The 14,893-nt window shown below is 38.6% G+C and overlaps 1 protein-coding gene, 1 non-coding gene and 1 pseudogene across 8 annotated transcripts in view; 2 read left to right on the plus strand and 1 right to left on the minus strand.

The window, feature by feature from the left end:
* Positions 1-14,893, plus strand: part of LOC111093154 (zinc finger protein 385C-like) — a 477,561-nt gene that overhangs the window by 27,201 nt on the left and 435,467 nt on the right. For 2 of the 7 annotated variants that reach the window (XM_038579623.1, XM_038579624.1), the window contains exon 2: positions 12,748-14,812. The exons of the other annotated variants lie outside the window; for them this stretch is intronic. In XM_038579623.1, the coding sequence (XP_038435551.1) occupies positions 12,923-13,591 (669 nt within the window). In that variant the 5' untranslated portion in view covers positions 12,748-12,922 and the 3' untranslated portion in view covers positions 13,592-14,812. Of the gene's footprint in view, positions 1-12,747; positions 14,813-14,893 lie in introns of those variants that run through there. 7 annotated transcript variants of the gene reach the window in all.
* Positions 450-571, plus strand: MIR8799B (microRNA mir-8799b). The gene is given in 1 exon segment (NR_128767.1): positions 450-571. It is a non-coding gene; the product is annotated as a microRNA mir-8799b (primary transcript).
* Positions 5,978-6,398, minus strand: LOC100683651 (annotated as a pseudogene).

Genomic DNA, 14,893 nt, shown 5'->3' on the forward strand with positions numbered 1-14,893 from the left:
AAGAAAAAAAGAAGAAAAAAAACAGAAAAAGAGAAAGAAAAAGAAAGGAAAAAAAGGGTGGGGGAAGCAAACAGAAATCAAAAAGCACACACACACACAAAACACGGGGGAGTACCTTCTGATTCTGTATACTTTAAGTCCCTTGACTTTCCCTGCAACTTGTCCGTCTAGCTGGTCTTCTGGGGGAGGGGCCTGTTGTGCTGATATTCAGGTGTTAGCACTTGGGGGAGCTGCTCTGCCCCCTCCCTGGTGCAGGGCTCAGTGCGGGTTGTTTACCCTGTGAGGCCCCTGGAGGAACAGCCCCAGTGGCCGCCGCCAGCTCTGCAGCCCTGGAATCAGCCCCCGCAGTAACTCCGGAGCTCTCCGTCTGCAGGGCCTGGAGGCTCCGGGGCGGGGCCGCTGATCTGCTCAGCTCCGGGCAGCAGCGTCTTTGCGGTCCTGGGCCCTCCCGGCCTCTGCCTGTTCCGGGGGAGGCCGGGTCCTGGGCTGTGCCCCGGCGGCCTGAGCTCCAGAGCCTGTGCTGTTGGATTCGCGGTCCCGGGCCCCGCACCCCCCTCCGCGGAGCCTCTTCCTCTGCCAGAGCCCCTCCTAGCTGCTCCCGCCCCGCAGCCCCCTCCGCGGACCCGCCCCCGGCCGCCCCCCCCGCCAGCTGCTCCCGCCCCGCAGCCCCCTCCGCAGAGCCTCTTCCTCTGCGGGAGCCCCTCCTGGCTGCTCCTGCCCCGCAGCCCCCTCCGCGGAGCCGCCGCCCGAGCCCCGCCGAGCTGCTCCCGCCCCGCAGCCCCCTCCGCGGAGCCGCCCCCGAGCCCCCCCCCCTCCGAGCTGCTCGGGTCCCGCCGTGCGCTGCAGCCCTTAGGGAGCTCGGCGCACTCTCCCGGGGCGCAGGTGTCTGTCAGTGTCCCCGGGAGCCTGAGGGCATCCCCGCCCTCCTGGGTCCTGCTCCAACTCCCTGGGAGCCCCTTTCCGCCCTGGGAAGGTTGGTGCAGCTCCTGCTTCTCCGGGACGGGGCTCTCCTGTCCTGGGGACACTCGCCCCGGCCTCAGCCCGGCTCCTCGCGGGGCCCCTCCCCCTTGGAGGCCTTTTGTTTCTTTCTTTTTCCCCGTCTTCCTACCTTGATAGAAGCGCGAGCTCTTCTCACTGTAGCATTCCAGCTGTTCTCTCTTTAAATGTCAGGCCGAATTCATAGATTTTCAGGATGATTTGAAGGTTATCTAGGTAATTTGGTGGGGACAGGTGACTTGGGGACCCTCCTCTTCCGCCATCTATCCCCTCCTCCGTACTATGAAGAATTTTCTATCATGATTCATTTATTCAAAAATAGGGATTGAGTTCTTCGTGTGATGAGGCAGCATGCTGCACCTAGAGGTGGAAATATAAGTAAAAAAAAGATGCAGACCTCACGCTTGTGGAACTGACTGATTTGTGTGAAAGCCAATTATCAGTTCACAAAATATAATTTTTAATCATAAATATTGGTAAGGGATATGAAGGAAGTCTCATTGTGATATGGGAGTGTGAAGAAAGATTCGTTTTTATAATTAGTGTATAAAAAATTAACATGTATAGTGTTTGAGAAGCTAATTTAAATATGTTTCTTCGAAATAATATAAGTAGTATAACATAAGAATTTAAACTAAATGCTGATCCACATCAGTGAAGTTTGTGATTAAATCTTGTTCTAATATAATTTACTAAAATCTGAATATATGGGTCATAATTTTTCTGGTCTTTAATTCATTTGGATTTTCATGTATTCATTTGAATTTTTATGTGAAGTAAAAATTTTAGCCAATTTAATTAATTCTAAATGATACTTGAAAATACTGCTTTCTGAACTTTACTAGAATCATCTGGTCTACTTAATTGCTACTTTATTTTTGTAGAATTTTATTACCATAGAAGTTATTCCCGTTAGTCTAATAGGGAATTTAGAAAACAACATATAATTTCTTTTAACCCTGAAACAAAGTGTTTTGTGTTACATGCAGGATCCTTGGATCCTTGAAAGACACATCTCTGGGTCTCCTGTCAAATTTGATCTCCTTTGCTGGTTTCTTTTTCTCTAACTGCTACCTAAATTTATTGTTTTCCAAGTCTTCACCTCAGCTCCTTATGATGCAAATGCCTTCTGTGGACCTTGTTCATTCCTGCAGGGTAATTATCATCAGTAATACAGCTCCCGTGTCCTCATCTTTAGAACATGGTGATTTGGTGATTAGACATCTTAGCTGATTTCTCCCCAGACATACTCATGATGAAGAGTTGGGTTTGTAGATAATCTAGGTTTGAATCCTTTTTTCATAATTTACCAATTGTGTGTCTTTTCAAGATATTACTTAAAATCAACTTGTGTTTTGATATCCTTATCTCTAAAATGGTAGAATAATAGCATATATATCATAGGGTTGTTTTGAGGCTTAAATGAGGTACTATATAAAAGTACCTGAGAAGAAATAAACAGTTCTTCAAATAAAACATAAAAATGGCCAGCAGACAGATGAAAAAATGCTTAACATCATTCATCATCAGGGAAATGCAAATCAAAACTACAATGAGATAGCACTTCCTACCTGTCAGAATAGTCAAAATCACAAAAGAAACAAGAGTTGAGAAGGATGTGGGGAAAAAGGTACCCTTTTGCACTGCTGGTGGGAATGTAGCCAGTGTGGAAAACATTTAGAGATTCTTCAAAACGTTAAAAATAGAACTACCCTATGATCCAGTAATCACACTCTTGGGTATTTACCTCCAAACTACAAAGACCACTATTTCAAAGGGATACATGCACGTCTATATTTATTGCAGCATTCTTTACAATAGCCAAATTATGGAAGCAGCCCAAGTGTCTGTTAATAGATGAATGGATGAAGATGTAGTGTGTGTGTGTGTGTGTGTGTGTGTATATATGTGTATATATATATATAAAATATTTCATTGTGTGTGTATATATATATATACACACACACACACAATGAAATATTATTCAGCCATAAAGAAGAATGAAATCTTGCCGTTTGCAATGACATTAATGGAGCTAGAGAGTATCCTGCTAAATGAAATAAGTCAGAGAAAGACAAATACCATATACTTTCACTCATGGAATTTAAGAAATAAAACAAGTGGGCAAAGAGCAAAAAAAAAAAAAAAAAAGAGACCAAGAAACAGACTCTTAACATAGAGAACAAACTAATGGTTACCAGAGGGGAGGTGGGTGGGGGGAATGGGTGAAATAGGGATTGAGGAAGGCACTTGTCATTATAAACATTGGGTGATATATGGAATTGTTGAATCACTATATATTTTATACCTTAAACTAATATGATACTGTATGTTAATTATGCTGGAATTAAAATGTACAAAAAATGTACCTTGTATAAAAAACAAAGCAAAACTTGAGACACTTATGTAAGTGTTCTATGTGTTTATGAGGGGACTTGCATTTCCAAATTGCAGATGGAGAAATAATTATTATATCACCTTTTTATTTGATTTATTAGATTCCTACATATTCATCCTTTATCTATGTAAGTAACTTTATGTCTGGTTATGGATGCTATTAATTGTTCCACTGAAGGTCAAGGCAGTATTACATTATTTATCATTTAATGTGCCTTTCAGATATTTTAAAACAAGATTGTAAATTTAGTACTTAAATTTAAATCTAAATGCTAATGACAGCATAATAAAAACAAATAAAGACATAGCTAGCCTCAAATATGAGACAGATCTCTTCAGAGAAGAATGTGAATAACTGTGAGCAGAGCTGATTTTGTGGGGCTGCTGCCCACTGGGTTAATAAATGAGAGGTGGAAGCCAGAAATTTAGCTTCTATCAGTAAAGCACATTAGAAGTGGTTTTCAAATACAGAGTTTTCAGATAAAGTATTTAATTGATTGCAAACAGTTTAATGTGTGGCACCCTTTTCATAAGCTATGGCTGAAAAAAAAAAGGCCTCCAAATTCATCTTGGGGTTATGCTAATCTCCAGGAGCCCAAAGTATCTTGATTGGGTCTGCCATTTCCCTCAACAAAACTTGGAGTAAACCCATATTCTTTTTTTTTTAAATTGAAGTATAATTAGCATATAATGTTATATTAGTTTCAGGTGTACAACACATTGATTTAACAATTCTGTACTCTGTGCTTACCACGATAAGTGTTGTCACCATCTAATGGGGTCAGCTACAGGCATTATTAAAAGAGCTAGAAAAAGTAAAGTCACACAGAAAGAGAGTGGGGAAAAGAAGAAAAACATATGCAGTATTAATAATATGCATATTTATAACAAATCTTCCACCTAATGTGAGCCTAGAATATAATTTTAAAGCACATTTAATAACATGTTAAATAAGACAAAAGCATTTATCCTGGATGAAAACAATTTTCTGCAATATCTGATAAAGATTTTGAAGTAAGTATGTTGTGGATATTCAACAAGTGAAATTAATACTTATCTTCTATAGAAACAGAATAAAGAATTATATTCTTGAAAGGTATATCCTAAACACCTCCAACAGTATATGCTACATAGAAAGCACTCATTAAATATTCCATGAGTAAATGAATAAAAAGTATAGAGTAGTGTCACTTACAAATATAAGTTTAAAGATAGGGAAGAAAGTATTAGCAAGTGAAACAGCAGTGTTTATAAAATAGTATGAAGTATTAGAAAACTGAATTTATCAGTATATATGTAAATATCACATTATCAAAATATGGTTTATCCCAATACTTAAGGAAGTTGAACACCACAAAATCTATTATTGCAGTTTATATTTAGTTGATACTGTGGCTGAAAAAAATAGTCCAATTAAGGACTATTGTCCTAGTGCTTGGAAATGTTGCTAATAGATAACTCTCAGCTACTGGTCAATTTCAAGAAATGACTGGATGAAGAGTCAGCTTGTCCAAGTTCAAGCCCCTTTTCCTGTACAACTTGAATTCAAATAACTGGTACATCAGGAAGTTTAAGGACATGACCCTCTCCTGCCAATTTAAGAAAAGTCTGGTATACCATCCCATCTTAGCTTTGGAGCCTCTTGTGGTGTTGGATGGTGTTTCCACTGGGATTTCATTATAGTCTAATTTTTCCTTTTGCCCAGTCCTGTTTCCTTCCCTTTTCTTCCATAAATGATCCTAACACTTGATTCTCCATCACCTTTTTTTTTTTTTTTTCCATCACCTTTCTACCTCATACTCTGCATCCTGGGAAATCTTGCTAGTGATGGAATAATATTAATATATTAAAGAAAGCTATACAGGGAAAACACTTGAACAATTTAAACATTTATTCAAGATACATCTCTTAGGAAACTAGAATTTGAAGGGTATATTCATGAAGTAATGACCTATATTAAAACTAGAAGCAAATTAAGAAAAAACACAGAGCATTGGAACTCATAAGAAAGTGAAGCACCTTCTGGGGTTCCTGAGTGGTGCAGTCTGTTGAGTGTCTGACTCTCGGTTTCAACTCAGGTCATGATTCCAGGCTTGTGAACTCAGGGTCATGAGCTATAGCCCCGCCAGGCTCCATGCTCAGTAGAGAGTCAGCTTGGGACTCTCTCTCTCCTTCTCCTCCTCCCTCCCATGTTTGAGCTCTTTCTCTCTCTCTCTCTCTCTCTCTCAAATAAATTTTTAAAAAAGGGAAGCGAGTTTTCTTATATGGAAAATCAACATGCAAAGGCTCAAAAACATTCCTACACCACACTAAAAACTAATAGATAATATACTAAAATATACATTAATGATGGCAGTTAATAGTTTGAATATTTATTGTTTGCCCAGTACTCTTTTTTTTTTTTTTTGTAAAAACTATACTATATTTTTAAAAAAGAGTGTAGTGGACACACAATATTGTGTTGGTTTCAGATGAACAACATAATGATGCAACAACTCTATACATTATGCTGTGTTCACTACAGTGTAGCTGCCGTCTGTCCCCATACAATGCTGCTACATCACCGACTATATTCCTTTTATTTTTATGTAGTGCTGCCAGCATTAGATGCAATCCTGGGCCACAAGTCTGCACCCTCCTTTGCAACTGGTCCTGTGATAACAAAACCTTTGATTTCACCATCATTTTTTACTATGACCTCCATGTTATCTTCAAAATTGAGAATTGCGCCATCTTTTCTCTGGCATGACTTTCGTTGTTGAATTACCACTGCTGGATGTACCTTCTTTCTGAGCTCTGGTTTGCCTTTCTTCACTGTGGCCATCACCATGTCACCCATACCTGCAGTAGGAAGTCTGTTCAGCCGTCCCTTGGTCCTCTTCATAGAAATGATATACAGATTTTTAGCTCCTGTGTTGTCAGCACAGTTGATCACGGCTCCTACGGGGAATCCGGGAAATCCAGAATTTCACCCCAGAGGACTCACCACATCATTGCTTTGACATCTTGAACACCAGAAAGGGACATAAAGCCTGTGCCTTTTATTTTTATGACTTACTCATTTTATAACTGGAAGCCTGTATCTCTTGCTCTTCATCCATTTTGCCCCAGTCCCTACCGCTCTCTCCTCAAATAACCATCAGTTTTTTCTCTGTATTTACAGCCTGATTCTGCTTTTTGTTTATTTTTTTTTTTTAGCTTCCTCTTATGAGTGAAATCACATGATATTTGTCTTTCTCAGTCTTATTTCACTTGTTTGCCTGGTATTTTGATAAAGGCTTTACGTATTCCCAAGTAAGATATGAATAAGTATCTAGGAATAATCTTAATAAAAGATGGTAATGTATATATGGAGGAAATTATAGAACAATGTTTTAGGGTAGAAAAGAAAATCTGAAAAATGAGGGCTGAGTCATTTAGGGATTATTAGATTAGTGAAACTTTAACAAGCTAATCTTAGTAGTTCTACATAAGATCTAAGAACCAAGAAGAGCCACAGCATTATTCAAGTTGTTAGAGAAACTTTTCTCATCATATATAAGCTCACTATAAATCTATTATAATAAAGACAGAGCAGTATTAGGATGGAGATAAATAAAAATAGGTGTAACAAAATAGATCTCAGTCTATTAATGTATGGACACCTGATATGTGACAAATAAGGCATTGCACAACAGTGAGAAAGAATACAGTAAATAGTTCTGGGATAATGACCAACCTTACAGAAAAAAATAAATTTAGGTTTTTGTGTTTTTTTTAAGATTTTATTTATTCGAAAGAGAGAGAGAGAGTGCATAAGCAGGAGAAGCAGCAGGCAGAAGGAGAGGGAGAAGCAGGCTCCCTGCTGAGCAGAGTGCCCAATGTGGGGCTCAATCCCAGACCCTTAGGATCATGACCTGAGCCGGAGACAGACGCTTATCTGACTGAGGCGCCCCTCAATTTATATTATAATTATACTATGCACAAGATCAATTCTAGCTAGGTTTAAAAAATTTTAACGGAGAAAAGCAAACTTTTAAAAACTTTTATCAGGAAATACTGATAATCATATTTATGATCTAGTGGTTGACAAGGATAATTTCGAGGAGAAAAAAGCATAATCCATAAAGGAATTGATTGATGCATTGACTTCTTTAAAATTTAAGTCTTCACAGCAAAAGATATACACAACTTCATTTTTTATTATTTCTCAACTTATTTTTAATACTTGATTATATATTTATAGATTTTCAGACATAAAGTATTTTGCAGAATTTTGAACATTTCATAAATAATGTCCTAACTTGGTTTTTCTGTTCATTAATAGTATTTTTAAAATAGTAGATATAGTCTTAGTTCATTCATTTTTAATTTTCATAACCTATTGAGTAGCAAGGATATTCTTCATATATATTGATATAAATTTATATAGCTTACAAGTTTTTCTTTTATGAACAGTGTGGCTATAAATATTGTTGTGATGGGACAGACATTGCATCCAGTTTACTTTAGAGAAAAGGTATGTAGACAGGTGAAGGAAGGAGGCAAAGGAATAGGATCAGGAGAGGACACATGGAGTTTTATACAGAACAATAGACCAAGAAAATCTGAAGCAAATATAGCATAAAGTTACATTTGTAAAGGTTGGGCAAATGGCACAAAGCTGTTTTTCATATTCCATTACATGATTGTTTCATATATAAGAAAGAGCTTCTTGTTTTCTTAATGCTTTCTGCCTTGAGTTCAACCTTAGATGGTATTGATATCGTGAACTCTTTTTGTTCCTTTCTTATGTATATTTGCATAATCTGTTCCTTGTGACATTTCTGAATCATTTTCTTTTAGATGCAGTTTTAAAAACACTGCATAAAAATGAATATTATTTCTTGATTGAGTCTAACATTCCTTTTACTTTCCAATAAATAGATGGGTTAATCCTACTTATATTTTTCAACAGTGTCAGTAAGATAGAATTTATATACCAGACAATTCACCAACTTAAAGTCACTCATTTAAGGTATACAAATTCACTCTTTTTTTCATATTCATTCATGGTATATGCAACCATCACCAGACAATCTGCATTAAAATATTTTTGCCCTCCCAAAAAGATACTCTATATCCCTTTATGGTTATCATTTTTTTTTCCCATGAGTGCCCTTACTGCTAGGTAAACATTGCTCTAATTTCTGTCTCATTAAGAGTTTTCAATTCTGGACATTTCATATATATGGAATCTTACCATATCTGGTCTTTCTGTCTGGGTTCTTTCACTTACTATAATGTTTTTGAGGTTCATCCATATTGCACTGTATATCGTCACTTCATTCCCTTTCATTGCCAGATAATACTCCATTCAATGAACAACATATTTTAGTTATCCACTTATAATTTGATAGACATTTCTATTGTTTTTATTTGTTTTTGTTGCTATTTTTAAAGCTGCATAGAATGTTTATTTGCAAGTTTTTGTGTGGTTGTATGTTTTCTTTTGGTTGTATACCTAGGGCTGGAATTACTGGATTATATGGTAACATTTTGTTAAACATATAACGTTCAACATTTTGAGGAACTTCCCAACTGTTTTACAAAGCAGAACTGGAAATATACTGGACCAGTATATTTCTACCAGCAATATATCAATTCCTGTTTCTCCACATTTTTGTTAATATTTGTTATCTCTAGTTCTAGGCATTAAGTAGCTGTAAAGAAGTATTTCCTTTGGGTTTGATTTGAATTTTCTAAGTGATTAATGATGTTAAACATCTTTTCATATGGTAATTACCACTTGTGTCTCTTTGGAGAATTGTTTATTTAAATCCTCTGTCCAATGAGAAAATGCTCTGCATCACTTGCCATCAGGGAAATACAAATCAAAACCACAATGAGATACCACCTCACACCAGTGAGAATGGGGAAAAGTAACAAGGCAGGAAACCACAAATGTTGGAGAGGATGCGGAGAAAAGGGAACCTTCTTATACTGTTGGTGGGAATGTGAAAAGGTGTAGCCACTCTGGAAAACTGTGTGGAGGTTCCTCAAAGAGTTAAAAATAGACCTGCCCTACGACCCAGCAATTGCACTGTTGGGGATTTACCCCAAAGATGCAGATGCAATGAAACACCGGGACACCTGCACCCCGATGTTTCTAGCAGCAATGTCCACAATAGCCAAACTGTGGAAGGAGCCTCGGTGTCCATCGAAAGATGAATGGATAAAGAAGATGTGGTTTATTTATACAATGGAATATTCCTCAGCCATTAGAAATGACAAATACCCACCATTTGCTTCAACGTGGATGGAACTGGAGGGTATTATGCTGAGTGAAGTAAGTCAATCGCAGAAGGACAAACATTGTATGTTCTCATTCATTTGGGGAATATAAATAATAGTGAAAGGGAATATAAGGGAAGGGAGAGGAAATGTGTGGGAAATATCAGAAAGGGAGACAGAACATGAAGACTCCTCACTCTGGGAAACGAACTAGGGGATAGTGGAAGGGGAGGAGGGCAGGGGGTGGGGGTGAATGGGTGACGGGCACTGAGGGGGGCACTTGACGGGGTGAGCACTGGGTGTTATTCTGTATGTTGGTAAATTGAACACCAATAAAAAATAAATTTATTAAAAAAAATAAATCCTCTGTCCAGGTTTGAATTGGATTTTTTTTTTATTGAGTTGTAAGAGTTCTTTATATTTTCTGGATACAAGTTCTATATCACATACATGATTTGTAAATATTTTATTTCATTCTTTGGATTGTTTTTTATGTGCTTAGTGTTTTTAAAGCATTAAAGTTTTTATTTTGATGAGGTCCAATTTATCTTTTTTTTTTTGTTGTTATCTGAGCTTTTAGTGTCACTTCTAAGAATGGTTTGGCTAATCCAAGATCACAGGGATTCAAGCCTTGTTCTTCTAAGGATATTCTAATTTTACAGTTTTTACATTATGTAAAATAAAAATTTTAGGAATTTTTATATATTGCATATATTTATAACTGTGTAGGTATAATTGAAGTTTTAATTGAAAAAAATGACTCCCATTGAATTGTCTTGGCATTCTTGTTGAAAATCAGTGTCTGAATTTATTTCTGGGCTCTTATGTCTATTTCAGTGATCTAAATGTCCAGCCTTATGACTGTACTACACTGTCTTGATTACTGGAGCTTTGTAGTAAGCCTTGAAATTAGAGTTTTGAGTCCTTCAAATTTGTTCTTATCCATAATATATCTTAATATGTATAACAAATATGATACCACATATTATAATGTATTATACATTATATAATACATATTATTACTGTCACTTATTTTTAAAAAAATTTTTTAATGTATTTTTTTAAGATTTTATTTATTCCTAGAGACACACAGAGAGAGAGAGGCAGAGACACAGACAGAGGGAGAAGCAGGCTCCATGCAGGGAGCCCGATGTGGGACTCGATCCCGGATCTCCAGGATCACACCCCGGGCTGCAGGTGGCACTAAACCGCTGAGCCACCAGGGCTGCCCTGCTATCACTTATTAAGTGTAGTCACCACTGTCACCATACAATCTTATTCCAGTATTATTGACCATATTCACTATGCCATACTTTTCATCTTTGTGAATTACTCATTTTATAACTGGAAGTTTATACCTTATCTCTTTATTTATTTCATACATCACTTCACCCACCTTTCCTCTTGCAGCCACCAATTCATATTGTGTATTTGAGTCTGTTTGTTCATTCGTTTTGTTTTAGATTCCACAAATAAGTGAAATCCTATGATACTTGTCTTTGATTTATTTCACTTAGTATGATACCCTCTAGGTCCATCCATGTTGTTGCAAACAGCAAGATTCCATATTTTTATGGCTAATATTTTATTGTGTGTATATACCACATATTTTTTACCCATTTATCTATCAGTGGACACTTAGTTTGCTTCCATATCTTGGCTATTGTAAATAAGGCTGAGGTAAACTTGGGGTGCATATATCTTTTTGAGTTAGTGTTTTCATTTTCTTTGGGTAGATAACCAATGGTGGAATTACTTGATCATGTGGTATTTCTATTTTTAATTGTTTGAGGAACCTCCATGCTGTTTTCTGTAGTGGCTGTACTGATCTATATTTCCATAAATAGTGCATGAGCGTTCCCTTTTTTCCATATTCTCGCCCATATATTTCTTGTGTTTTTGATACTAGCCATTCTGACTAGTGTGAGGTGCTGATCAGTGTTTTGATTTGCATTTCTATAATGATGAGTGATGTTAAACATCTTTTTTATGTGTCTGTTGTCCATCTGAATGTCTTCTTTGGAAAAATGTCTATTCAGGTCCTCTGTCCATTTTTAAATTGGATTGTTTGGTAGTATTATATAAGTTCCTTATATTTTGGATATTAGGTACTTATCATGTACTTAATTTGTAACTTAAAAATATCTTCTCCCATTCATTAAATTGCTTTTTTGTTTTATTGATGGTTTGCTTTGCTGTGAACATTTAAAAGTTTGAAACATTTAAAAGTTTGAAATATTTACCAAGCAATATAAAGAACAATATTACAGATACTTGTGTATTTGTACTACCAATCAGAATAAACATTTGTCAGTATTTTTTCATTTTTAGTCCCAGATTTTTGATAAGAGAAATATAACTGTCCCAAAATTATAGTCCTCTTTGGATCTTTCCCATAAGAAAGTAAAGAGGCAAACCATAGCCTGTGGGAACATACTGCTTTCTCTTTCTTTTTTTTTTCTTTCTGTCTTTCTGTCTCTATGTCTGTCCCTTCTCTGTCTCTCTCTACCCCCCATAATTATCTACCTACCTGTGTACCTATCTCTTTGATAGGTACTGTGGAACTGTTATTATGAATTTGATGTTTTATTTTCAAGTGCACCTTTAAAAACATTTTAATATTTGTCACCCATTCATTCACTCATTAAATATATATATTGAATGTCTAGCATACACTGGGCGTTACTCTAATTGGTAGGAAAAAAACAGTAAAAAATATAGGAGAAATTCCTTCTTCCACTCTTAAAGCTTATATTCCAGTAAATATGATTTTAGGAATAATTAGTGGTATGTGAATTAAAGCAATTAAGAGAATAAAAGGTGAAGAGGTGTGTATGTGTGTTGATGAGGGTTATTTTTGATAAGTTGGTCAGGGAAGGTTATATATGAGCAGAGATTTGAATGGCATAAATAATGAAAAAAATCAAGAAAATTTAGAGGAAGAGGTCTCAAGCAGACATTTCTCTTGACTTTATAGGATAGCCAACAGTATTTTGAACTACTGATTTTATGTTTATTTCTGCTGAACTGATTTTAAGTTAATAGCTGTATGGTAATGTCCTATTTCACTCTTCAAGTTCTTGCTACTTCCCTTGGTTGCAGGGAGAGTTACAGAAAATTGAAAAGGACAGCATGTTTGAGTTTTATCACCTTTGCTCCACTTTCCCTAAGGACCAGTGGGAATCTTCCCTGATTTTGCCTTTGACCTGTCAATGATGTTTGCACATGGCTTTAAGAAAAGGGGCAGCTCAGCTTGGGGACACCCCCACCGGGCCAGATGGTGCTCCGTGGTGCCTCCAAAGGCGAAGGGGGAGAATGCTCTTCGCAGGCCCAGCCTCCAGCGCCCCCAGGCCCCTGCTGGCTTCCCTGCCTGCCAGGCCTCTGCAGCCCCCCGCTGGACTTCAAGCACTTGCTCGCCCTCCACTCGAATGGTGCCACTGCGCTCAGTCTCACCCCCAACTTCAGCACGATGGACCCGATCCAGAAAGCTGTCATCAGCCACACGTTTGGGGTCCCTTCCCCTCTGAAGAAGAAGCTCTTCATTTCCTGTAACATCTGTCACCTGAGGTTCAACTTCGCAAACCAAGCCGAAGCACATTACAAAGGCCACAAACCCATCAGAAAACTCAAGGCTGTTGAAGCTGCCAAGAGCAAGCAGAGGCCACAAACCCTGGCCTGGGATGGGGTGCTGGTGTCCCCAACCCCGACTCCAGGCAGTGGATCCCCTGGAGAGCCACAGAGCAAAGCAGTTCCTGCAGCCCCACCTCCTGGCCCCCAACTCCAGCCACCGCTGACTCCGGACCCCACACCCAGGGAGCCGGCCCACTCAGACCTCTTGGATCCTGCCTCCTCTTCCTCTTCTTCCTCCTGCCCACCCTGTTCCCCAGAGCCTGGGAGAGAGGCACCAGGGCCTGAGCCAGCAGCAGCTGCTGTGGAAGTAGTGTGAGTGGGGAGGGCAAAGGTGAGAATCACTGAAGGTGGCAGATGGGGTCTCAAGCTGGAGAGGGTTCAAGGCTATTTGGACAAGGTTCTGGAGGCCAAGGAGGCACTCCGTAGCTCTAGATGTGGGGGGCTCCTTCTCACCCGGGGGAGAGGGGCTCAGGGGCCGCTTCATACCTGCAGGGCAGAGATGGAGCCTGCCGTGGCCACCTGCTCTTGCTGCCCAATACCCCTTTTGGACAAGGTGACCTAGGGGAGTAGAAGACTGTGGAGGAGAAAGGGAGCAGTGTTAAATGGGGGCAAAGCCAAGGTGGGGCTGGGACTGAAAGCTTTTGGGGTTCCTCTGCTCTGACAAGATAGGGTAGGAGAGAGGTAGGTGATTTTTCTGGCTGAGCCCAGTTTTAACAGGGGTAATCAACCCCACATAAGCTCTCCTCTCAGCCTGTCATTGATTCCTGGTGAACCTAGGAATGGGTGGGGGGAGCACTAGGTCTCCCTCAGACTCTGGACCCAGCTAACAACAACCCCCTGCCAGGGCTCCCAAACAAAGAGCTTTCCCCTCCAGCTCCTTATCCCAAACTGGTCCCTAACACTAAATCCAGCTTTCCCTCCGCAACCAGCACTCAGCCCCCTCACTGTGAAGCTGAGTGTTGGATCCAGGCTGATATACTCTCAAGACCCATTTTCATGCTGTCAAAGTTAACGTTACAACCTCCATCCCACCCCCAGCGCTGCTCCTTCACCCCACAATATGGCACTTTGTCAGTATCCACCTGTATCATCAACTTTTTTTTTTTTTTATCTTTTCTTTTTTTAGATATTTCCAAGGGAGAACAAGAGGGGGAGGGGAGGGAAACTTTTTGATAACAGTTGTGGTTTTATTGTGTCCAATGCATCAATAAATGTATTCAAGCCTGAAAAAAGGGGTTATTGTTGGAGTTCTTACAGATTATGTAAATTATTTTTAGTTTATAATGCTTAAGAATGTTTCTTGTCAGACATTTTAGCTCTAGTATATGTGGTAATTGGTATTTTTCTTGATTTGGGCTGTATTCCATTCCATTTGTAGATAATCATACTATTTTAATTGGCAGATAGGGTCTGTTGCATAAATGAATTAAAGGTAAAGTTTTAAATTCTTTTTTAATTTTATGGATTTTTTTGAGGATACTAAGAAGGAAATGGGTGGAAAAGTTTTTTCTTTTTTTGATTCTTGTTTGATTTCTCCTTTCTTATAATTTTTTAAAATTCCAGTATACATAGAATGTTATATTAGTTTCAGGTATACAATATAGTGATCCAGCACTTC

This window comes from Canis lupus, chromosome 29 (genome assembly GCF_011100685.1).
Source record: "Canis lupus familiaris isolate Mischka breed German Shepherd chromosome 29, alternate assembly UU_Cfam_GSD_1.0, whole genome shotgun sequence".
Taxonomy (NCBI): Eukaryota; Metazoa; Chordata; class Mammalia; order Carnivora; family Canidae; genus Canis; species Canis lupus.